Genomic DNA, 24769 nt, shown 5'->3' with positions numbered 1-24769 from the left:
AGCGAGTGGCTCAGCCATTGGCTGAAACCCGCCTCCTGGAGCCGAGACAGGCAGGTTGCCAAGAAGCTTCGGAGAAGAGGCTGGCTTTTTGCTGTCACTCTCGCAACAGTCCAGAGTCCATTATACCCCTGGTGTGCAAAGAATGGGACCCTCGTGCACCGGGGCTGTATGTCCGGAGCTCGGGCAGTGTGGAAGGTGACGAGGAATCCAAAAGTTGGGCTGAGAGGTGGGAGATTTTGAGTCGCCCCTACCGCCCCTCCCTGGAGGAGGCCTCGGGATCCAGTCCAGTTTCTTCCGGCTGTCATCTCCACTTTAATTAACCCCAGGGTACATACCTCTATCTACCCTGTTGCAACTACAACCACCCTGTTTATCTTTTAGAGAAAGCAAGGTCAGTCGCTCAATTCTTATATTCCAGGAATGAGAACAGAAATGCCAAAAATAGTGGTTCCAAGAATTTGAGATTCCTTGGGCTAGTCGAATTTCTCCCCCAACAAAAATGAACCAACAACGCTGAATAGCCATCTTTTATTTTGCATAGAAAAAAAAAAAATAATAATCGCCCCTTGGTGGTACGCGCCCGTAGTCCCAGTACTCGGCAGGCTGAGGCGGGAGGATCGCTTAAGCCCAGGAGTTCGAGGTTGCACTGAGCCAAGATCGCGGCACTGCACTCCTGCCTGGACAACAGAGCAAGACCCTATCTCTAAAACAAACTGCCTCTTAACAAGAGCAATGGCAGCTTAACACCCCGAAGTATGAAGGTTGTAGTCTCTTATCTCAAAGTAAGGGGCACAAATATAATACATTTTCTATTACCCTTTTGTCATTTGATGCGGGACAAAATTTATCAAACCTAGTCCCCTAACCCGGACAAATGTATCCTTACACTGCCCTCTACAGGCCAGGGGGTGGAGATACAATTTTAATTAGTTTAAGTGAAGGTGTTCACCTTTAATTTTGAAAGATCATTTCCTTTCCTTTCCTCTCTCCAACTAGAGCTTTTACCAGGAATCAGGGAACGGAGGTGTGGGTTATTACTAAGAGATATAAGGTAAGGGAACCGACAGTGAAAAGTTGGCTTTGGCTCTTAAGTGTTTGGAAATAGAAAGGATTTCAATCTGTATACAATCAAATCATTGGAAGAGGCTGATGCCCAACCTATCCTACTATTCTACCAGTTGTTAAAAAAAAAAAAAAAAAAAAAAAATATATATATATATATATATATATAGAGAGAGAGAGAGAGAGAGAGAGAGAGAGAGAACAAGCTTCAACCTAGAAAAAAAAGTCTCAGCCAAAGGAAGATATAGAGAAGTCAGTTAGGGATTATCTAAAAGCCTCCTTCCTAATAGTGTCGTCTACTTTTGTGTTACACACATGCTTTACATAATTGACCTTAATCTTCAGCTTTTATTTTACAGATGAAGAAACGAGGCAGAAAGCACTAACTTGATCAAGGCCACAGTTGGTAAGTTGACAGAGACAGGCCTAGAATGCCAGCTTTGTCTGGCACCAGTCCTCTTTCCTATCCTCCTTCAGATTCTTTGGAATTTAAAGCCTCCGGCAACCACACATAATTCTATTTCATCCCCCTTCCCTCAACCTTTAGACTGTGATGGACTGAAGGGTCTGAAGTACACTAGGAGTCAAGAGCAGATCCAAGGGAAATTTTCCCGTTGAGGCAGAAGCTACAAGATGAACCAAAAAAACTAATTCAGTGATGTTTTTCAACCTTTAGGCCATGGACCCCTTTGAGAAACATATAGAAATGGATCCTAGAAATATGCACATACGGCCAGGGTCAGTGGCTCACGCCCATAATCCCAGCACTTTGGGAGGCCAAGGTGGATGGATCATGAGGTCAGGAGTTCGAGACCAGCCTGACCAACGTGGTGAAACCCCGTCTCTACTAAAAATACAAAAATTAGCTGGGTGTGTTGGTGCGTGCCTGTAATCCCAGCTACTCAGGGATCAGGAAGCTGAGGCAGGAGAATCACTTGAACTCGGGAGGTGGAGATTGCTGGGAACCAAGATCACACCACTGCACTCCAGCCTAGCGACAGAGACTCCGTCTCAAACAAAACAAAACAAAACAAAAAAAGCACATACATTTTTGTATACTACTTCAAATAGCACCCCCCCTCCAATCTCATCAGTGGGCCCAAAGATCCATAGACCACACCCTACACATATACATTCCATTATGAGGACCTAAAAAGATATAATAGGGTTTGATTTGATGAACAATCTAGTGGCCTTAGAATAGGAGTGATTAAATAGCAATAGAAGGGCTATTTTCTAAACTAGATGTTTAAGAAAAGATTAAAGGGAATAAGGATGTATCAAGATGCAGGGCAAGGTGTGTTTCTGATTCAGTAAAACATTACCGGGTATCCTTTCTTCCAAATTCCTAGTACCTGACAAACAGAAAAAAAAAAAAAAAAAAAGCAAGCAACACTCCAATGCCCTTTTCTTTTTTTCCTTTTTTTACTTACATTAAATACATCGGTAAATCAGCAGTCGCATTCTGTTACCACGATTGTTATGTTGGGAGAGGAAGAAAGGCAAATGCTTTCTTAGAAGCGAAACAAAAACAAAAAACCAAAACACCCCCCCTTAAAAAAACTGACCAGAAGAAAAAAATGAGCTGGGAAATAATACAAAAAAATAAACTAAGATCCCCAAGCCCAACAGAGCTCAAAGGAAGGCAGAAGAGGTGGTAGGAAGTAGAGGGAAGGCAGCCGATAGGCCCAGAAGCTAAGGCCAAATCCTTTTCCTATGGGGGTGGGGGAGGGAGAAGCCTGGGGAAGTGGTTTCCCAGCCCCAAGACAATGAAACATCTTCACTCTGCTCCATGGGGTAAAGCTGCACAGAGAAAGAACTTCATTTCTAGGAGACTTTAGAAAGCCATCCTAGTTCTTCCACTTGTAAAACAGATGCACTGGGTGCTTTGGGGGGGTCAGTGGCTTCTGGGAAAGGAAGGGGGAAATGTGTGTGTTTCAGGGCCATGGGAACTAAGGCTGCCCCTGGAAAAGGAAGGGAATTGAGGCCTAAGTGGAAGAAACTAAGCTGGGTCCTTCAGAATCTCAGCTTCACAGATTTCTCAGCTGTTGTGGGATAGAAGGTAGTCTGCAAGCCAGAACAGCAAAAAGGTTCCAATCCTAGGTCACTGTGACCTTTCCTTTCTCTTTCTTTCTTTCCCAAAACTCTAGGCTGGAACAAGGAACTTAAAGTTCTCTTTTGCCTTGATGGCTTCTCAGAGACATCTTAAAACACCTGATAAGGGATATGAAGAGAGACTAGAGATTCAGAAAGGACCAAGGTCCTCTGATAATATGAGCCAGTTGTAAGGTACCTTCAGTGCTGGTCATTCCCTGTCCACAGGAACAGGTGGTATGATATGAGGGCACCACAGGAGGCCTCTGTGGTACTAGCCCCTAGTGGTACATGGATTAAACCACTGGTTGCATGGTGGGGAGGGATGGGGAGATTAAAGATGGAGGGACTAAATTCAAGATATTAACAAAAGGGAAAAGAAACAGGGCCTGATGGGAGGCAGAGGATAGAACAGACTGTACAGTGGGAATAAAGATCATACCTATTTACAAGGAAGTAGAAAAGACATGGTAATGGATATCAAATTGAGTGTGAAACCTGGGAAAGGAGAGAAAACTTCTCCCTTTTGCCTGACCTCATTTTTATTTCCCTACCTTGGCCTGTGCTATCCTGAGACTCTCCCCAGTTGCTCAGTTAATTCTCCAGGAAAGGCAAACCTATACTCAATAGCTAGGTTGGCAAGAATATAGGTTAAGAATTAGAGTTGGAGGAAGCTAACAGTGGAGATAGGACTTGAGTAGCTGCCGCTGGTACTTTTATCTATAACCTCTCCTCAAACCTCGTATTAACCTCAGATTTCATTGAATTAAGAAGGTGGGAGGGGAAGTAAATCAATCAAAACTTCCATAAAATAAGTACCCCAACTGAACTACCATCAATTAAAGTGCAAACTGCAGGGGCATATGGTGGCTGGGGCTGAGGCCATCTAAAGGCCAGAGGGAAAAAAATGCATATGTATAAATCAGAGGATGGGTACCAGAAACTGTCCCTCCTCCAATCAGATCACAGCAGAGCCAAAGATGCAGGCAACCAGTGAAGATTCTTTGGAGGACTCTGGGGTCCAATCCCCATGATAGGGGAAACACTACCTAAGAGGCTGCGTGAGGGGAAACTTGGCCTTTGAAGAGTTACAGAGCCACAGATGACACTGAACCTCCACCTCCGCCCAGTTTGCTTACAAGGCACCTCCTGCCTGGTGCCTGAGAGCTTGCCTCCTCATTCTCACCTCTGCCTAGGAACACCCTCCACAAGGCCAACTCATGGATACCACAATGTTTTCAAATATGAAAAACTCCAACCAAATAAAAACAAAAAGGAAATGTTTCCTTACTCCCTCCTGCTCTGAGCTTTATTCTCCCCCAGGGCCCTTAATGTAAATGAACTGGAAACCTCCTTCCTCAGCTCCTGGGTTCACCACTTTCTGCATCCTGGGGAGAGGAGAAAAGAGGATCAAGAACAGGGATTGACCAAAAGCAGAAGGGGAAGGGACAGGAGTCAGAAGTGTTTTCTGAAAAAATGGGGAGGAACACTAAGGAGGAGGAGAAAAGATAAGTAAGTCGCTGTCTTGTACCTATAATACAAAGTGAAGAAAGTTTGTTTTGGAAGGTAAGTCCTGGGGGGAGTTGACCCCCAAGCCCCAGAGTAGGGGGTAGGAGGCCAGTGGCAACAGCTGCCTGGTGTTGGTTGCTGAAGCGTTAAAAAGTGCCATGACGGAGCTGTCAGGAGGCAGCCCTTGGGAGCCAGGGCTCAGTGTGCTGTTACCGTAGGGGCTGTGTGCTGAGGGGTAGGGATGGAGGTTATTTCTTAGCTCTCGTGCTAGCTCCATACTTGTTTGCTGCTAGCCACCCCCTCAGTTGCTACAACACTGGCTCTTGTTCTGCTGGGACTGTTCATGGAGATCCACACCCCGGCTTCGGCATGCTGTACCTCCCAGATTCTGGGGTTCACTCTTTGGCAACTTCTTAGCTACAGATAAAAAGAGAAGAGAACAAAGTATGGTAGACTTTACTTCCCTACCCCTCTGCCCCCACCCCCCAAAAATGGCTACTGAGTTGGGGAAAGGGAGAATTTGGGAGATTAAAAGAATGTTCTGAAGATGGGAGGGTTCACTGTTGGCAAACTTTTTTTTTTTTTTTTTTTTTTTTTTTGAGACGAAGTCTTGCTCTATTGCCAGGCTGGAGTGCAGTGGCACAATCTCAGCTCACTGCAACCTCCACCTCCCAGGTTCAAGTGATTCTCCTGGCTCAGCCTCCCAAGTAGCTGGGACTACAGGTGTGCGCCACCACACCCAGCTAATTTTTGTATTTTTAGTAGAGACAGTGTTTCACCACGTTGGCCAGGATGGTCTCTATCTCTTGACCTCGTGATCCGCCCGCCTCAGCCTCCCAAAATGCTGGGATTACAGGCATGAGTCATGGTGCCCGGCCCCGAGCCACCATGCCCAGCCAGCAAACTTACACATTGAAGACAAGGGAGCTAAAGCTGCAGCCAAGGATGGAGGTCACAACAGAAAGTTAAGATATTTCCATACCTAAAGTTTTTGCAAAAGGAGATACTTACACCTATCCTTGATTTGGGTTAGCTATAATTTTGCCTATAAATGAGGGGAAAAAGGAAGATCTCAGGATGTTCTGACCTTACCTATTGCCAGGAAGAGATCATTCACGTTCATAGCCGTCTTGGCTGAAGTCTCCATGAACAATAAGCTATTGTCATCTGCATATGCCTGGGCCTCCTGCAAGGAGTGGGGGGTATTGGTGCTCAGAATATAGGGTGGGAATGAGTATTGCCTTTCCACTCCCTAGCACAACAGCTAGGCAAAATCCTAGGTTCCCTCCCCTTAATTAATACCCCTTCGAGCCAGCTAGCCCAGATGCATAATTTAATGACAACTCCCTCAAGATGACCCCATGTCCACTCAATCCAACACACAAATGTCAGAAAGCTTAATTATAGGGGAAAGGGTAAGTTAGTTGGGGGCTTTTGGATTCTGACACTTGAATAGCCCCTTACCTCAAATTTAATTGCTCCCTCCTTCCCGTTTTCACACTGGTACCCCCACAGCTGGTACTTCCCTAACCCTCTGCTCTGGAATTTTCTCCTGACTCCTCTAAAAATCTCCTGGCTGTGATTAGGGTCACAGTGTTGCTGTATTTAACTTGGTGTAGAACTGGGGAATGAGACAATGAATGTCCTCAGTTGATGTTTGAATTCAGAGAGGGCTGGTTTGGAGAAAAAAAGGTCCCAGAAACAGAGGAAGTGTTAAGAGAGGAACTCCATGGGCCATCTTACTTCATACTCCACCATACGCTTGTTAGCCAGGTCAGCTTTGTTCCCTGCCAGGGCAATAACGATGCTAGGACTGGCCTGTCGCTGTAGTTCCTTCACCCATGTCTTTGCTCGGGCAAAGGTTTCCTAGGAAAACATGAAGAGAATGAGTAGGCTGGAATGACTGCCAATCCATATCCATCACCTTTTAAAGTGAGTCTCAAAATTCACCTTTTCTAGGTGGTCTTCCCTCACTGAAACCACAGGTCTCTGATAATTCATTATCTATCTTCTTAGCACTTGCAAGCATAATTTGTACTCTTATTTGCTATTTCAAGAACCCGTTTTCTGCCCCCTACCCCCTGCCCCCTGCCCCAATCTAACTCCTCTAAACATAAGCAAGGACCCTCTTTTTTTTTTTTTTTTTTTTTTTTTGCTCCGTCGACGGAGTTTTGCTCCGTCGCCCAGGCTGGAGTGCAGTGGCTCGATCTCAGCTCACTGCAACCTCCACCTCCTGGATTCAAGAGATTCTCCTGCCTCAGCCTCCTGAGTACAGGCATGCACCACCACGCCCAACTAATTTTTGTCATTTTAGTAGAGACAGGGTTTCACCATGTTGGCCAGGATGGTCTCAATATCTTGACCTCATGATCCACCTGCCTTGGCCATCTAAAGTGCCAGGATTACAGGCAGGAGCCACCATGCCCGGCCAGCAAGGACAGTCTTCTTTGCTCACTTACCTGATTAGTAATGTCGTAAACCACGATTGCAGCTTGGGCACCCCTGTAGTACATAGGGGCTAAGCTGTGATATCGCTCCTGCCCAGCTGTGTCCCAGATCTCAAACTTGACTGTTGTGTCATCTAGACAAACGGACTGGGTAAGGAAGGCCGCTATGGATGAGAGAATGGAGGGGAAGATGCTGTAAGTGGGAGGATGAATGTGAACATCCCACTCCCCTTTAAAATATAATTGCCCTCACACTAAGACCAGTCACCACCCAGTATACTCAGCTACAGGAAAAGATTTCGAGTTCTCCTTACATTTAAGTCTTGGAACCAGGATTAAGACTGCCCTTGACTAAGTCCTTCCTGCCAGAAATGTCACTGGCTAAGGAATGGGGGTACATCATAAACTAAGAGGGATAGAAGAACTGGCACTTATAAGCGTAATCTTTCTTCTAACCAAAATAGGAGAATAACAAATGACAGACACAATAGCTTCAGATAAAAGTCACGTCAAGAATTAATTAGAATATTGGGCCAGTCACAGTGGCTCACGGCTGTAATCCCAGCACTTTGGGAGGCCGAGGCGGGTAGATCACCTGAGGTCAGGAGTTTGAGACCAGTCTGACCAACATGGCGAAACCACATCTCTACTAAAAATACAAAAATTAGCCAGCCGTGGTGGTGGGCACCTGGAATCCCAGCTACTCAGGAGGCTGAGGCCAGAGAATTGCTTGAACTTGGGAGGTGGAGGTTGCAGTGAGCCAACATGGCGCTACTGCACTCCAGCCTGGTCAACAAGAGCGGAACTCTGTCTCAAAAAACAAACAAAAGAATTAATTAGAGGATTGGCTGGGCGCAGTGGCTCACGTCTGTAACCCCAGCACTTTGGGAGGCCAAGGCAGGCGGATGGCTTGAGGTCAGGAGTTCGAGACCAGCCTGGTCAAGATGGTGAAACCCCGCCTCTACTAAAAACACAAAAGTTAACCAGTCATGGTAGTGGACACCTGTAATCCCAGCTACTCGGGAGGCTGAGGCAGCAGAATTGCTTGAACTGGGGAAGTGGAAGTTGCAGTGGGCAACCACTGCACCACTGCACTCCAGCCTGGGCAACAGGGTGAGACTCAGTATCCAAAAAAAATAATAATTAATTAGAAGATTTTAAAGCTTGGTGGCAAGTCCCATCATTATTAATATTATTTGGCTGTTACTTTTTCATCTAATCTGCTGCAGGTCCAGGAATACATTTTGAAGAAGACTAAAAAAAAGGGGAAAGCAGCCGGGCATGGTGGCTCATGCCTGTAATCCCAGCACTTTGGGGAGGCCGAGGCGGGTGGATCACTTGAGGTCAGGTGCTCGAGACCAGCCTGGCCAACATGGCAAAACCCTGTCTCTATTAAAAGTACAAAAGTTAGCCGGGTGTGGTGGTGCGTGCCTATAATCCCCGCTGCTCAGGAGGCTGAGGCACAAGAATCACTTGAACCTGGGAGGCGGAAGTTGCAGTGAGCCAAGATTGCACCACTGCACTCCAGTCTGGGCAACAGAGGGAGACTCAATCTCAAAAACAAATAAATAAATAAATAAAAATAACAAGGGGAGGGAATAATATGGAGGTTCTCATAAAAGATCCTTTATTGAATTAGCACCCTATTTTGGGGTAGTAGCAGGGAAAAGGTAGCAAAGATGAGAAAGACAGACACCCTTTGTGTTTTGCATTAGTTCCAGCCTCTATTTTACCAGATTTGTTTTTTGAAACACAGTCTCGCTCCTTTGCCTAGGGTAAAATGCACGGGCGCAATTTTGGCTCACTGCAACCTCCGCCTCGGGTTCAAGCGAGTCTCCTGCCTCAGCCTCCCAAGTAGCTGGAATTACAGGCATGTGCAACCATGCCCAGCTAATTTTTGTTGTTGTTGTTGTTGTTGTTGTTTTGAGACGGATTTTCGCTCTAGTCACCCAGGCTGGAGTGCAATGGCGCAATCTTGGCTCATTGCAACCCCCACCTCCTGGGTTCAAGCAATTCTCCTACCTCAGCCTCCTGAGTAGCTGGAATTATAGGCACGTGCCACCACGCTCAGCTAATTTTTGTATTTTTAGTAGATACAGGGTTTCACCATGTTGGCCAGGCTGGTCTAGAACTCCTGGCCTCAAGTGATCCGCCTGTCTCGGCCTCCTAAATGCTGGGATTATAGGTGTGAGCCACCATGCCCAGCCTATTTTACCGCAATTTTTTTTTTTTTTTTTTTGAGATAGAGTTTCACTTTTGTTGCCCAGGGTGGAGTACAGTGGCGCAATCTTGGCTCACTGCAACCTCCATTTCGCGGGTTCAAGTGATTCTCCTGCCTCAGCCTCCCAAGTAGCTGGGATTACAGGCAACCGCAAACATGCCCGGCTAATTTTTTGTATTTTTAGTAGAGACAGGATTTCGCCATGTTGGGCAGGCTGGTCTCAAACTCCTGACCTCAGGTGATCCACCCACCTTGGCCTCCCAAAGTGGTGGGCCACTGGGCCCGGCTTCTGTTTTTATAAAGGGTTTCCATTTCTGGGGAAAAGAATGCAACTAAGAGGGCCAGCTCCATAATCAGGTCTTAGATCTCGTTTCAAAAGCCTTACCAGCCAGGCGCGGTGGCTCACGCCTGTAATCCCAGCACTTTGGGAGGCCGAGGCAGGCAGATCACCTGAGGTCAGGAGTTTGAGACCACCCTGGCCAACACGGTGAAACCCTCTCTCCACTAAAAATACAAAAATTAGCCAGGCGCCATGGTGTGCACCTGTAATCCCAGTTACTTGGGAGGCTGAGGCATGAGAATCGCTTGAACCTGGGAGACAGAGGTTACAGTGAGCCAAGATTGTGCCACTGCACTGCAGCCTGGGCAACAGACTCCATCAAAAAAAAAAAAGACAAAACCCTTACCAAACATTCAATCTCCTCTTACCCTGAGACACTCACCTCCAATGGTGCTCTCCTGGTACTCATGGAACTGCCCTTTGACAAAACGTAACACCAGGCTTGACTTTCCCACTGCAGATTCTCCCAGCAGCACCAATTTGAACTGGCAAATTTTGCTGGCCTGGGGTTGCCCATTGGGCCTAGCTGTGCTTCTGCTAGTCATGGCCAGATTATCAGAGTGGGAAAGGGTGGAGGGAGGGGAATGCTGTAAAGGGGGGGGGAAGGGGAGGGGATTTCCAGGCTTCAACACTCCTGCAAGAAAAAAAAAGTGAATTAGACATACATCCATTGAAGCTGCAATAGCTTTTCAGAGGAGGATAGAATCTCTTCATCTCCTTGCTCCTATGAGGACTTAGCTCTTGCAGTCATCTGCTATTGACAGGTTATACCTCTGAGAAGGTCCCAGGCAGCTGACCCTCAGTGGTAAGAGTTGGGAACAGCAAAATAAGAACTGCTTCTGGAGTCTGCCCTACCACATAATCTCTAACTGCCAAGGGAACTGAAATAGAGAGACTGAAAACTGAGAGTTTTTAATTCCCCAGTAATTCCCCACCATATCTTCAAGGATTTTGTTTGAGTTACACAAAGTGATCAGCCTTTAGTTGGCCTGAAGAATATCCAGATCCACCCACAGGTACCCTAGATCCCCAGTATCTCCTTGGCATCCTGGTGCTGTGCTCTTCTTTTCCTTTTTTTTTTTTTTTTTTTTTGAGACGTCACTCTTGTTGCCCAGGCTGGTGCGCAGTGGCATGATCTTGGCTTACCACAACCTCTGCCTCACAGGTTCAAGCAATTCTCCCACCTCAGCCTCCCGAGTAGCTGGGATTACAGGCACACACCACCACGCCTGGCTAATTTTGTATTTTTAGTAAAGATGGGGTTTCTCCATGTTGGTCAGGCTAGTCTTGAACTCCCAACCTCGGGTGATCCGCCCGCCTTGGCCTCCCAAAGTGCTGGGATTACAGGCGTGAGCCACCATGCCTGGCCTTCTTTTCCTTTTTCTTTAGCTCTCTGTCAAAATGAGAGATTCACTCTAGGGGTGTGGGATAAGAGTCACCCCTCCTAAGGGCAGAAGGGTAGATGCTGATACATCTTTTATATATGACTGGTCTCCCTGATAAGACATTTCTAAAGATCTAACCAGGGTCCCATTGCCAGAAAATCTATCCTTTCTCATTTTTGGTTGAAGGAGAGAAATACAACCAACAGATCACATTCATTATCAACTCCTTGTTTCATTAACAACTTTTTTCACTTTGTTTCTCCCATCTTTCCAAATCTGAAAGCCTATCAAGAGTCAGTAAGCTTGACCTACTCTCAACCTGCAGCTGTCTTGCTGGTGCCTAGGGATTAGATTACCCTCCACACCAAAGGGGCCAAACAGCTGTAGCCCTCCAAATTAGAGGCAGAGAAAGGTATACCTTCTAAAGACATGCAGGAGTCTCCAGAGGATGGTATAAGGGATAAGTCTGCAAGCGATCAATATTTGATGAAAGAATACACTGAATCAACTCCTCTATCTTCTAAGAGGGCTAAGAAAGCTGCTGGTGGGGCAGGGAACAGAGAGAAGAGTTGGGACTTTGAGATTCTAATTGTCTAAATCTGAATACATTTCATCATCCTGACTCTGAGCAGAAAGGAGCTATGAAATTCAAAGGGGAGTTAGCATGGGCAGAGCATGCAAAAACCTCTCTCCCAAACCTAAGCACTGCTTGAGAGTTGTACTTTGCTTGTTCAAATTGATCTTTCGCTTTTCCAAAGCAGATCCTAGTGACTTCACAGACATTATACTCTGTGGCATATGTGGGGAAACATTATTTTGTCACCACGATTAGTGGGTCTGGAGTTAAACTGGGGTTTAAAAATTTCAGTAATCCCACTTACTAGATAGTAAAGACAGAAAATCATACAGGAGGCAATGCAGAGGAATACAGGCTCTGGAGTCCAATTCTCCGGATTGTTTTCCAGTTCTACTTATTGGCTATGAACCTTGGGCAAGTCACTAAATATATGTGTGCATTCATTTCCTCATCTGTAAAATGAGGTAACAGCCTTACAAGCACCTACTTCAAAAGGGTGTTGTAAGGATTAAATGAGATAATGCATATAAATAACTTAAGTATTTTAAGTATTTGATATATACTAAGTGCTAAATATTAAGCTACTAATCATTACTAATATGACATAAAGAGAATTTCTCTACCTAAGCCTTACCTTCTACCTTTGTAAAATGGAAAAAATACCATCCTCATAGCTACAAAGTGAAAGATGTGTTTAGCATAGTGCTAATAGCTATTAAAATATATCTCAATATTAGTTGTTATCAATATATTCCTAAAAAGCAGCCACAGGCTGGGTACAGTGGCTCATGCCTATAATCCCAGCACTGTGGGAGGCTGAGGTGGGTGGATAACTTAAGGTCAGAAGTTTGAGACCTGCCTGGCCAACATGGTGAAACCCCGTCTACACTAAAGAAACAAAAAAAATTAGCTGGGTGTGGTACTGCATACCTGTAATCCCAGCTACTCCAGAGGCTGAGGCAGGAGAATTGCTTAAACCCAGAAGGTAGAGGGTGCACTGAGCTGAGGCTGCGCCACTGCACTCCAGCCTCGGTGACAGAGCTAGACTCCGTCTCGAAAAAAAAAAAAAGGCGGGCACAGTGGCTCACACCTGTAATCCCAGCACTTTGGGAGTCCAAGGCGGGCGCATCAGGAGGTCAGGAGTTTGAGACCAGCCTGGTAAACATGGTGAAACCCTGTCTCTAATGAAAATACAAAAATTAGCTGGATGTGGTGGCATATGCCTGTAGTCCCAGCTACTCGGGAGGCTGAGGCAGGTGAATTGCTTGAACCTGTGAGGTGGAGGTTGCAGTGAGCAGAGGCTGTGGTGACAGAATCACTGGAGCCCAGGAGGTGAAGGTTGTAGTGAGCTGATTGCACCACTGCACTCCAGCATGGGTGACAGAAGAAGACCCTGTCTCTGAAAAACAAAAAGGAGACAGAACTAAAGAGTAAAGAGGAAGTTAGCAAAGGAATGAGAGGTGAGAATTCAAGGTCCCAAAGTAGACTACATTAATACAGAGGAACATGACAATTACTTTGATTCTACTGGGTATTCTGTAGTCCCCTTGGTCAGTCAGTCCTAAAAATCCAGATATACATGTACCATTTTATGATTAAGTTTTCAATGGCCTATGACGAAAGGATCAAAATAAAGATGATACAGCAAATTTTTCATAAAGCTAAATTTATTCAATTTAAATGAGTATCTTTAATTATAACATTTTTTTTTTTTTTTTTTTTGAGACAGAGTCTCGCTCTGTAGCCCAGGCTGGAGTGCAGTGGCCGGATCTCAGCTCACTGCAAGCTCTGCCTGCCGGGTTCACGCCATTCTCCTGCCTCAGCCTCCCGAGTAGCTGGGACTACAGGCGCCCGCCACTTCACCCGGCTAGTTTTTTGTATTTTTTAGCAGAGACGGGGTTTCACTGTGTTAGCCAGGATGATCTCGATCTCCTGACCTCGTGATCCGCCCATCTCGGCCTCCCAAAGTGCTGGGATTACAGGCTTGAGCCACCGCGCCCGGCCGAGTTATCATTTTAAAAAAAAAGTTTTATAGGCCGGGCGCGGTGGCTCAAGCCTGTAATCCCAGCACTTTGGGAGGCCGAGACGGGCGGATCACGAGGTCAGGAGTTCGAGACCATCCTGGCTAACACGGTGAAACCCCGTCTCTACTAAAAAATACGAAAAACTAGCCGGGCGAGGTGGCGGGCGCCTGTAGTCCCGGCTACTCGGGAGGCTGAGGCAGGAGAATGGCGTAAAAACCCGGGAGGCGGAGCTTGCAGTGAGCTGAGATCCGGCCACTGCACTCCAGCCTGGGCGACACAGCGAGACTCCGTCTCAAAAAAAAAAAAAAAAAAAAGAAGAGTTTTATAAACACTGCTTTGGAGAGGCCTGACACTGAAAGATGGGTTAGTAGGGACGGAAATAAGTTTAGTTTCTGGACAGTCTATAGTTATGGTTACTACTCAAGCACTTCTGGATGAAATTCAGATGAGGACCGAATGATGGGCTTTCCAGGGATCAGAGAATTCTCCAACCCTGCTACTAAAGTTACAGAGCTATCATGAAAGTGGGGAGAGCCAACCTAGACAGAAGCAGTCCTGCAGAGTTGCTAAAGTTTCTGGAATCAGGCAAGATCGAGTTCTGTTCTCTGCTTTGCCACAACCCACTGTGATCTTAGGCTACTCACTCCATTTGTTTTTCTGATCCTCAGCTTACCCCTTCTTCTTTTTTTGAGACAGTTTCGCTCTTGTTGTCCAGGCTGGAGTGCAATGGCATGATCTCGGCTCACCGCAACCTCCGCCTCCCGGGTTCAAGTGATTCTCCTGCCTCAGCTTCCCGAGTAGCTGGGATTACAGGCATGTACCACCACGCCTGGCTAATTTTGTATTTTTAGTAGAGATGGGGTTTCTCCATGTTGGTCAGGCTGGTCTCGAACTCCCAACCTCAAGTGATCCACCCGCCTCAGCCTCCCAAAGTGCTGGGAGCTTCCCCATTTATAAGGATCTTTGTGGGCGAATGGAATTGGTGAAAGTGGCAAAGAGCAGAATTTGAATTCACTTCCAAAGTTCTGTGTACATTTAAGAAACTTGCTGCTTAAGGCATCTGTGAGGATGAATTACTTCTAAAGCACCCCATATTTACGTGGTATTCATACACACTGTCTCGTAGGAAAAGAGGACAGACCAGCAGAATGGCAAACTTTAAAAAGGTAAACACAGCCCGGCTTGGTGGCTCACACCTGTAATACCAGCATTTTGGAAGGCTGAGGTGGGAGGATTGCTTGAGGCAAGGAGTTCAAGACAAGTGTCGGCAACATAGTGAGACCTTGTCTCTAAAAAAAAAAAAAAAAATTAGCCAGGCATGGTGGCACATGCCTGTCATCCTGGCTACTCAGGAGGCTGAGGTGGGAGGATCACTTGAGCCCAGGAGGTTGAGGATGCAGTGAGCTGTGATTATGCCACTGCATTCCAACATGGGCCACAAAGTGAGACCTTGTCTCAAAAAATAAATGAATAGGCCGGGCGCAGTGGCTTATGCCTGTAATCCCAGCACTTTGAGAGGCCAAGGCGGGCAGATCACCTGAGGTCACGAGTAAAAAAGCAGCCTGGCCAACATATAGTGAAACCCCGTCTCTACTAAAAAATACAAAAATTAGCTGGCCAAGGCAGCACATGCTTGTAGTCCCAGCTACTTGGGAAGCTGAGGCAGGAGAATCGCTTGAACCCAGAAGGCGGAGGTTGCAGTGAGCTGAGATTACGCCACTGCACTCCAGCCTGAGCAACAGACCAAGACTCCATCTCTCAAAATAAATAAATAAATAAATGAAGACAGGTGACATAATAATAATTAAAAAAAGGACAGATGATAAGCTGATCAAGTTTCCTTCAGGTGACATATATATGCTGTACTCTCAAGAAACAACAGAAAAAGTTACTAGTTTTTTCAACTTACTCCCTCATCACATTTTTATGTATTTCAAAGCATGTGATCCAAGGGGTAGAATATTAAGCCTCAATGTTACTACTCTACAATATATGAAAATGTGGGAGTTAGAATGGACTGAATTCTCATAGCTAAACATATCACTTGAGCTCTGGGGGAGTGTAAAGACAGGAAACAGTTGCAGACACGCTTAAGTTGCAAAGTCCCTGTCACTAACTCCCAGAGATGGGAAGTCAAGCCGGAGCCCAGATGTGGTCAGCAAGCTTTCTTGCTACTAAGCAACCCTGGATTCTCAGAGATCAGTAACTACTAACTTAGAAAAGACTACCTCCCACCCTAATATGTAGCCTTAAGAATATGTTGTGGCTGGACATTGTGGTTCATGTCTGTAATCCCAGCATTTTGGGAGGCCAAGGCAGGAGGACCACTTGAGCCCAGGAGTTTGAGACCAGCCTGGGCAATGTAACAAGACCCCACCTCTGGAAAAAGAAAGAATATGTCCTGCCTTCTTCCCTGTTCACAGCAATTAACGGGCCACCTCTAAGCTTTGACCTTTAATCTCATCATGTTTATAAGGGTATCATTTAAAAAATATAATAGCTGGACTCTCAAAAGACAGGTGGTACAGAAATGAAATAATACATATAAAATTCAACTGATTTATTTCCTATTCGGATTTTTTTCCCACAATTTTTTTTTTTTTTTTTTTTTGGTAAACCAGTCAAGTGGTATGATAATTATTACCTTCAAACCTGAGGCAAAAAAAAAAAAAAAGGGAGACGGGGCAGGTTTTTCTTCCTTTCAACCTTTTCAGCTCAGAAGAGAAGAAATCAGATTTAACTGCCCTTAGAAGTGCAGCTCTGCTGGGTGCAGTGACTCATGCCTGTAATCCCAGCACTTTGGGAGGCCAAGTTGGGTGGATCACCTGAGGTCAGGAGTTCAACACCAATCTGGCCAACATGGTAAAACCCTGTCTCTATTAAAAACACAAAAATTAGCCAGGTGTGGTGGCTGATGCCTGTAATCCCAGCTACTTGGGATGCTGAAGCAGGAGAACTGCTTGAACCTGGGAGGCGGAGGCTGCAGTGGGTCGAGACTGCGCCACTGCACTCCAGCCTGGGCGACGGAGCAAGACTCCATCTCAAAAACAAACCAAAAAAAGACCCATTAACTAGGGAGGATTGAGGCCTGACCATGGGTTAGCCCACTGGGGGCAGGAGATGGGGATGGAGGATGTTCTTTAATGTGGGCAGCTCTCCCAAGCAGTGCAGCAAAGTAGGCATAACAGTAAAGGTGTCTTAGCAGTGTCAGCTAGAATAACACTCCATTCCTCAAGCCCCCTTCCACTTGTTAGCTTTGAGTCCCTAAACCAAATACTTATGAAGCCTCCAGAAGTCTATCACCTATCAACGGAGACAGAGTTCTCGGTATATATAGCCACTGGAGTCCAACCCAGTACCAGTTGTCAGCCTTAAGGTCAGTCAGGCAGATCAGAGCCAGTCTAGATGTCATTTAGTCCAGTCTCTGTATTTTACAGGTGAGGAAACTGAGACACACAAAATTAGTCAATTTGGGCTAGGCACGGTGGCTTACGCCTGTAATCCTAGCACTTTGGGAGGGCAAGGCGGGCGGATCACCTGAGGTCAGGAGTTCGAGACCAGCCTGGCCAACATGGTGAAAACCTGTCTCTACTAAAACTACAAAAATTAGCTGGGTGTGGTGGTGCGCGCCTGTAATCCCAGCTACTCAGGAGGCTGAGGCACGAGAATCGCTTGAACCTGGGAGGCAGATGTAGCAGTGAGCCGAGATCACGAGACTGCACTCCAGCCTGGACACAGAACAAAATTCTGTCTCAAAAATAAATAAATAAATAATAAAATAAAATTAGTCAACTTGTCAAGTGTTACCATACAGCCAACTGCTAAGTACTAAATGTAGGACTCCTAGTCAGGTACTCCTCCCTCTTTTATACCACTATACTTTTTTTTTTTTTTTTTTTTTTTTTTTTTTTTTTTTGAGACGGAGTCTCGCTCTGTAGCCCAGGCTGGAGTGCAGTGGCCGGATCTCAGCTCACTGCAAGCTCCGCCTCCCGGGTTCACGCCATTCTCCGGCCTCAGCCTCCAGAGTAGCTGGGACTACAGGCGCCCGCCACCTCGCCCGGCTAATTTTTTGTATTTTTTAGTAGAGACGGGGTTTCACCGTGTTAGCCAGGATGGTCTCGATCTCCTGACCTCGTGATCCGCCCATCTCGGCCTCCCAAAGTGCTGGGATTACAGGCTTGAGCCACCGCGCCCGGCTTTTTTTTTTTTTTTGAGATGGAATGCAGCGGTGCGATCTCGGCTCACTGCAAGCTCCGCCTCCTGGGTTCACGCCATTCTCCTACCTCAGCCTCCCAAGTAGCTGGGACTACAGGCGCCCGCCACCACGCCTGACTAATTTTTTGTATTTTTAGTAGAGACGGGGTTTCACCGTGTTAGCCAGGATGGTCTCGATCTCCTGACCTCGTGATCCACCCGCCTTGGCCTCCCAAAGTGCTGGGAACCACTATACTTTTTAAGGAAGCAGGAAATGCTGAACTGTGAAGAGAACACCACGACAGGATCAAGAGCTTAGACTGGATAGAGTTCCTGCCTCTATTCAGTTTAGGTAACTACTTGCTTTGGGACTAAAAACAAATTAAGAAGACCCAGGTCTTCCCTGGTAACTGGGATCCAGTCCCATATCCTTCTGACGTAAGAATTAATTCATCACTACTCTTTTCTAGAAGGTCTTTGACCAGCCCTTGCCAGGACAGTTCAAATAGAAGTAATTCAATGGGAGGCAGTAAGAAAACAAGTAGTAACTTTTGCAAGATTTGGTGGGCCCTGCAATTAATGTGAGAGGTTTACTAAGTAGGGAAGATAGAGCAGAAACCAGTAAATACCTTCATCTCCCTCTCCAACTTTGTTTAAACCCAAGTCACCAAAATCTTGAAACGAGAGTTCTACCACTTGGCTCAGCTCTTCATTTTGTTGATCCAATGTTACCCAATGAGTCACTGGATTAAATGAGATTCCTTCCACATCCCCCACCTTTTCCCTTATATTTCTCCAAGAGGCAAAAAGCATACTTACCTTTTATCAACATGGTAGTACAAACTCCCTATTATTGACCTAGGTAAGATTGGAATGCCCATCCCTACTTGTCTGCCTATCAAAATTCTATATATCTCATAAGACCAAGCTCAAATGTTACTTCAGTGAAATTACATAATCACCCTCTCCCCCACAGAATCAATCATTCTCTAGAGGCCCGTAGGGTCCCACAGTATTAAGACTGTATTTCTGGCCAGGCATGGTGGTGCACGCCTGTAATCCCAGCACTGTGAGAGGCCAACGCAGGTGGATTACTGGAGGTCAGGAGTTCGAGACCAGCCTGGTCAACATGGTGAAACCCCATCTGTACTAAAAATACAAAACTTAGCTGGGCATGTTGGCACAGGCTTGTAATCCCAGTTACCCAGGAGGCTGAGACATGAGAATTGCTTGAACCCGGGAGGCGGAGGTTGCAGTGAGCACAGATTGAGCCACTGCACACCAGCTTGGGCAACAAAGCAAGACTCTGTCTCAAAAAAAAAAAATAAATAAAGACTGCTGTATTTCTATAATAGTATGTGTCACATTATCACAGTATATGAATTGTATCTGTCTGCTCTGCTACACTATGAACTTCTTTTTTTTTTTTTTTTTTTGAGACAGAGTCTTGCTCTGTCGCCCAGGCTGGAGTGCAGTGGCGCGATCTAGGCTCACTGCAAGCTCCGCCTCCCGAGTTCACGCCATTCTCCTGCCTCAGCCTCCCGAGTAGCTGGGACTACAGGCGTCCGCCATCTCGCCCGGCTAGTTTTTTGTATTTTCAGTAGAGACGGGGTTTCACCGTGTTAGCCAGGATGGTCTCGATTTCCTGACCTCGTGATCCGCCCGCCTCGGCCTCCCAAAGTGCTGGGATTACAGGCGTGAGCCACCGCGCCTGGCCAATGAACTTCTTTAAAAGAGGGAGTTTCTTCAGAGCACAGCATGCTGCCTGATCCCTAGTAGGTACTCATTAAATGCTCCCTAAATTAAGGCTAAGTAATTCTACTTCTCTCCCCCAAACAACTCCTCCTTTTCTGTACCATCTGGACAGATCTTATTCAATTCCATTTGGGATTTTTTTTTTTTTTTCCTGAGACGGAGTCTCACTCTTGTCGCCCAGGCTGGAGTGCAGTGGTGCAATCTTGGCTCACTACAAGCTCTGCCTCCCAGGTTCACGCCATTCTCCTGCCTCAGCCTCCTGAGTAGCTGGGACTACAGGCGCCCGTCACCATGCCCAGCTAATTTTTTATATTTTGTTTAGTTGAGACAGGGTTTCACTGTGTTAGCCAGGATGGTCTTGATCTCCTGACCTCGTGATCCACCCGCCTCAGCCTCTCAAAGTGCTGGGATTACAGTCGTGTGCCACCGCACATGGCCCCATTTGGGAATGTTTTTAATAGGCCTCAGAGAATCAATTCTCTCCCTGACCCCTCTGTGATCTCCCTTGGATGGAGGGCCCCCTTGGGATCTTGCCCACAAGGTACTATTGCAACTCACATGGGCTAACTGCTTTTCCTGTCACCCGTTACTATGCCTCAGATGGCCTAATCACACCCAATATGTGGCCCTACACTGAGGCAACTGTAGCTAAAAACAAAGTTCGCTAAATTTTCAGTTGATGCTGAATGGTCAAAAGTTTTGGGCCACTGTCTATTAATTCCTGACTTGAGAAACACAAGTTTAAAAAAAGGAGCCATTAACACCACAGAACCAGGAGACACTCTGAAAATGTACCCACTGTCCCCGAACAAAAGCTACAACCTTGCCCAGAAATGTACACACACTTTGTTCACCTGGGTAGCTCCTTCTTCAGTTCAGTGACTGTTCAGTCAATGACTAAATCTTTCCCAAAAGACTTGTGGGAAGTGGGAGTATAACATGTAGGGTTTTATGGTATCCTTCCTCAAAGAGGGCTGCTGCATTTCCTTATTGTAAGTTCACTGTCTCACACTTTGGTTACCTTCCAATCTGAAATGCTTTAGGATTAGGGAGCAATCTATATGCTTGCTTCTTCTACCCTTTGCCTGCTTCTCAGAAGTAAAATTCATATCAATGAGCAATATTTGCTTCCAGTTAAAGTAAGAGAAGTATACAAGGTATGTTATGCAGTACGGATTGTCCAAGAAAAAATTTTAAAAAGATGTAAGGTCTTTTTAAAATTTGACTTGAAGGGCAATGGGAAAGTTCTCTTCTCCAAATATATTTTTGCAAATCCAGGTCTATGTATGAAATTCCTTATTGATAATTCTACTCCTAAACTCCCTCTTAAGACACAAAAAACTGTTGGAAAAATTAGATAGGATTAAAACACACACACACACACACACACACACACGGCCAGGCGCAGTGGCTCACTCCTGTAATCCCAGCACTTTGGGAGGCTGAGGCGCATGGATCACCTGAGGTCAGGAGTTTGAGTCTAGCCTGGCATGGCAAAATCCCGTCTCTACTAATAATACAAAAATTAGCTGGTCGTGGTGGCGCACACCTGTAATCCCAGCTACTCCAGAGGCCGAGGCAGGAAAATCGCTTGAACCTAGGAAGCAGATGTTGCAGTGAGCCGAGATCATGCCATTGCACTCCAGCCTGGGTGACAAGAGTGAAAATCTAAAAACACACACACACACACCCCTACACACTGTCTCTAGGATAGGTAAGAAAGTTCCTTGGGGGAAACAACTGAGGTTTCCGATGGGCACTATACAAAGGCTGGGTACAACAGAGGGCTTTTAAAGCTAGTAAGGACAAATTCAATTAATAAGGTGGTAGTTGGCCGGGCGTGGTGGCTCACGCCTGTAATCCCAGCACTTTGAGAGCACGAGGCGGACAGATCACGAAGTCAGGAGATCGAGACCATCCTGGCTAACACGGTGAAACCCTTGCCTCTAATAAAAATACAAAAAATCAGCCGGGCGTGGTGGCAGGCGCTTGTAGTCCCAGCTACTTGGGAGGCTGAGGCAGGAGAATGGTGTGAACCTGGGAGGCGGAGCTTGCAGTGAGCCGAGATCGTACCACTGTACTCCAGCCTGGGTGACAGAGCGAGACTCGTCTCAAAAAAAAAAAAAAAAAAAGATGGTAATATGAAATGCCCCAGCTGTACTCTGACTCTTGAGATTTAGAGGAAAACCGATTTCAAATCCAGATAAGCTTGGAGCTTCTTGGATCCCCACAGAAAGACACACACTGTACTCCAGCCTGAGCGACAGAGCAAGACTCTGTCTCTAAAAATAGAAGAAAAGAAAAGAAAGACAAATACAGGGGGCTCTTAGGAGAACCATCATCATCATGGATAAGAAAGAGATAGTCAAGTAATGTGAACATGCAGAGACCATGAACATCCAGAGACCATGAATTTGAGATAAGGCTCTGAAATTCCTTTCTTTAGCAGAGATGACAACAATTGTCCCAAACAAAATGATCCTTTCTCCCCATAAAGTTTTGTTCCATCTCTTTGGGCATTTCCTAGGACACCCAGCACATAACTTGGGGTGTGTGTGTGTGTGTGTGTGTGTGTGTGTGTACTGAAGGTGAATAACACACAGTACAGCCCTCTGCTTGTTGGACTTGGTAGAAGACAAAATGAACTGTGAAAGGAACGCAATAAATAACAGAGTATCATCCCAGAAGGGAAAACTGTAGAAAGAATAAGACTAGAGTTTGGTGAGAACATGAAAACAGAACTGCCTTTTGTGGCACATCCCCCAAAGCAAAGCAAGATAAGTCTGATTTGCTGTCTCTGATCCTTGACCTTCCTAAATGAAATATGAGTAAGGTATGTACGGGAGGATTTATACTTCTTAAACTGCTGAACAGCTTCCATATTTTAAAATATGAACATATTATTTTTGTAATTAAGAAATGTAGTGATGGCCGGGTGCAGTGGCTCATGCCTGTAATCCCAGCACTCTGGGAGACCGAGGCGGGCAGATCATGAGGTCAAGAGATTGAGATCATCCTGGCCAACATGGTAAAACCCCGTCTCTACTAAAAATACAAAAATGAGCTGGGCGTGGTGGTGCGCGCCTGTAGTCCCAGCTACTTGGGAGGCTGAGGCAGGAGAATCTCTTGAACCTGGGAGGTGGAGGTTGCAGTGAGCCGAGATTGCACCACTGCACTCAAGCCTGGCGAGAGAGTAAGACTCCGTCTCAAAAAAAAAGAAATGTAGTGATAAAATATATTGGTAGAGAAGGGGAAAAGGAGGAAGCACAGTAAGGGAAAATCCAATAGGCTCCAATCTATGAGGGACTAAGAAGGCTAGCAGACCATTAAAAGTATGCAGGGAGGAGGGTACTCCACTCTTCTTTTTTTTTTTTGTTTTTGGAGACAGGGTCTCATTCTGTCGCCTAGGCTGGAGTGCAGTGGCAAGATCGTGGCTCACTGTACCCTCGAACTCCTGGGCTCAAGTGATCCTCCTGTCTCAGCCTCCCAAAGTGCTGGGATTACAGACGTGGGCTACTGCACCTCTGTATCTTTTTCTCTACTCACCATCTTCCCCAGATACTTCATAGTTTACCCAACTTTTTAACAGCACAGAAATCTGGGCTTTTGAAGTAGACAAAGAACAAGGGGTGATGCCAAGCTTTTGAAATGGAATTTCTCACTCTTCCCCAAATCTCTTCCTCAGTGATATCACCTCATAGTTTCGGACCTGTTAACTCCATTACCTGCCTGGGAAATACCCAAGTCAAGTCTAAGTCCCACAAAAGTTTCACCAACTATAATCAGAAGATTTCCTGATGGCTGAGGATCTCTAAGCCCTTTTCCCATGTAGATAATGAAATAGATTCTCAGTTCTAGGAGACACGGTATTCACTATAGACCACATTATTAAGTGGGAAAGAAGTGGACAAAACATGCCCCCAATCCAACTCTTGGCTCTTTCATAGGACAGGAAACAGTAAGTTAAGAAACAGACCGCAATATAGACCAGTTATGAAGCCAAGAGAAAGTGTAGGGGCTGAGTTTGGAGCAGCCAACAGTCATGGAAAAAAAAAAAATTACTTTGATCTTCATCCCTACCCTGGGAGTTTTAAAAAGCTTCAAATTACCACATCTAAATACTAAAGGGAACAAAAGAGTGTGTACTCCCAAGACCCAGAGCCTCCAGCCCACCCTTCAGCATTCCCAGAAGCTCCCATAACTGATTCAGGCCCTGCTTCCATTACTTCAACTACCTTAGTCTTCTAGATTAATACAGCCTTCTTCATTTTCCCCAGTTCTCCCTCACTGAACCCAAATCTCTCTCAGCTCAACACCATAGCACCCTCAGTTCTTTTTACAATAGGCACTTTCCCTGAAAAGAACGCTTCTTTCCAACTAAGAACCCTTCTCAGGCCCTTCCAATGAACCTCTCTGGAGAGACCCAGCTCAAGTCACCCCCGGGGCTCGGGCGACAGGTCTGACCCCTCCTCACCTCCCAGCAAATGGGCTTACCTCACCCGCTGCCCTGTCCCTTTCCCCAGCTCCTCCCTCTTCAGCGCTGCTTAATGAGGCCTGCCCCTCCCCTCACTCAAGCACCGAGCCTCCAGCGCCCGGCCCTCGGCCTGGCCGCCGCCACAGCCAGCCGCCTTCCCGACTCACCAACTTCGGGGTCCCAGCCCGCCCAGTCCCCTCCTCAGCGCCCCCATTAGGCCTGCCGGAGCCCGGCCCCCTGCTCCCCTCTCCGGTGGGCCACTCTAACCCCTCGCTTAGGACCACACCCGCCTCCGCTCTCAGGCCAGGTTGCTCTCATCTCCTGGGCGCTTCCGCCCCTGCCCTTTGGGGTCCATCAGCTCGGTACCTGGGGCTCCGTCTCCCCCGTCGGCCCCAAGCCTGTGTCGAACAGACAAACAGCTGCAGCTCAACCAAACCCTCCTGCCCCTCCTTCTCCTCCTCGCCCTGGGGCGGGGGTTCCAGCCAATAGCTCGATTACCCGCCTACCATCGGGGGGTGGGCTATATGTGCACTCATCCACCAATCCTCTGGAGAAAGGCGGGTCTCTTTGGGCGCTGTCACCAACAAGTACGAGCAAGGGACTCGACAGGCGGGGCCACAAACCAATAGCAAGGGAGAAACCTCGAAGATGGACGAGGTAAGGAGCCATTAAAGAGCAAGCTCCTGA

General features: G+C 46.5%; 1 protein-coding gene across 3 annotated transcripts; it reads right to left on the bottom strand.

The window, feature by feature from the left end:
- Positions 1–2468: 2468 nt before the first annotated feature.
- On the bottom strand, positions 2469–24514 carry RAB5B (RAB5B, member RAS oncogene family). 3 transcript variants are annotated; one of them, XM_065524378.2, is made up of 7 exons: positions 24449–24514; positions 12907–13034; positions 10056–10307; positions 7125–7276; positions 6409–6531; positions 5758–5851; positions 2469–5082 (listed from the first exon to the last, which is right to left on the bottom strand). In XM_065524378.2, exons 3-7 carry the CDS (start codon positions 10216–10218, stop codon positions 4967–4969), a joined length of 648 nt encoding a protein of 215 aa, XP_065380450.1. In that variant the 5' UTR covers positions 10219–10307; positions 12907–13034; positions 24449–24514; the 3' UTR covers positions 2469–4966. The 3 variants fall into 3 exon arrangements, with proteins under 3 accessions (XP_065380450.1, XP_065380449.1, XP_045221373.1); XM_065524377.2 differs by lacking the exon at positions 12907–13034 and having other exon boundaries at positions 24369–24514; XM_045365438.3 differs by lacking the exon at positions 12907–13034.
- Positions 24515–24769: the final 255 nt, after the last annotated feature.

The sequence above is a fragment of the Macaca fascicularis genome, chromosome 11 (genome assembly GCF_037993035.2).
Source record: "Macaca fascicularis isolate 582-1 chromosome 11, T2T-MFA8v1.1".
NCBI classification, from domain to species: domain Eukaryota; kingdom Metazoa; phylum Chordata; class Mammalia; order Primates; family Cercopithecidae; genus Macaca; species Macaca fascicularis.
This window is presented reverse-complemented; position numbering and strand designations above follow the sequence as displayed.

Bases quoted from the DNA above. Each gene is read 5' to 3' on its own strand.
- RAB5B (XM_065524377.2), bottom strand. From the start codon at position 10,218: ATGACTAGCAGAAGCACAGCTAGGCCCAATGGGCAACCCCAGGCCAGC. The intron at 6,532-7,124 runs GTAAGTGAGCAA...ATGTTTTCCTAG, and splicing joins TTTACGACATTACTAATCAG to GAAACCTTTGCCCGAGCAAA. The intron at 5,852-6,408 runs GTAAGATGGCCC...CACTCCTTGCAG, and splicing joins AGCGTATGGTGGAGTATGAA to GAGGCCCAGGCATATGCAGA.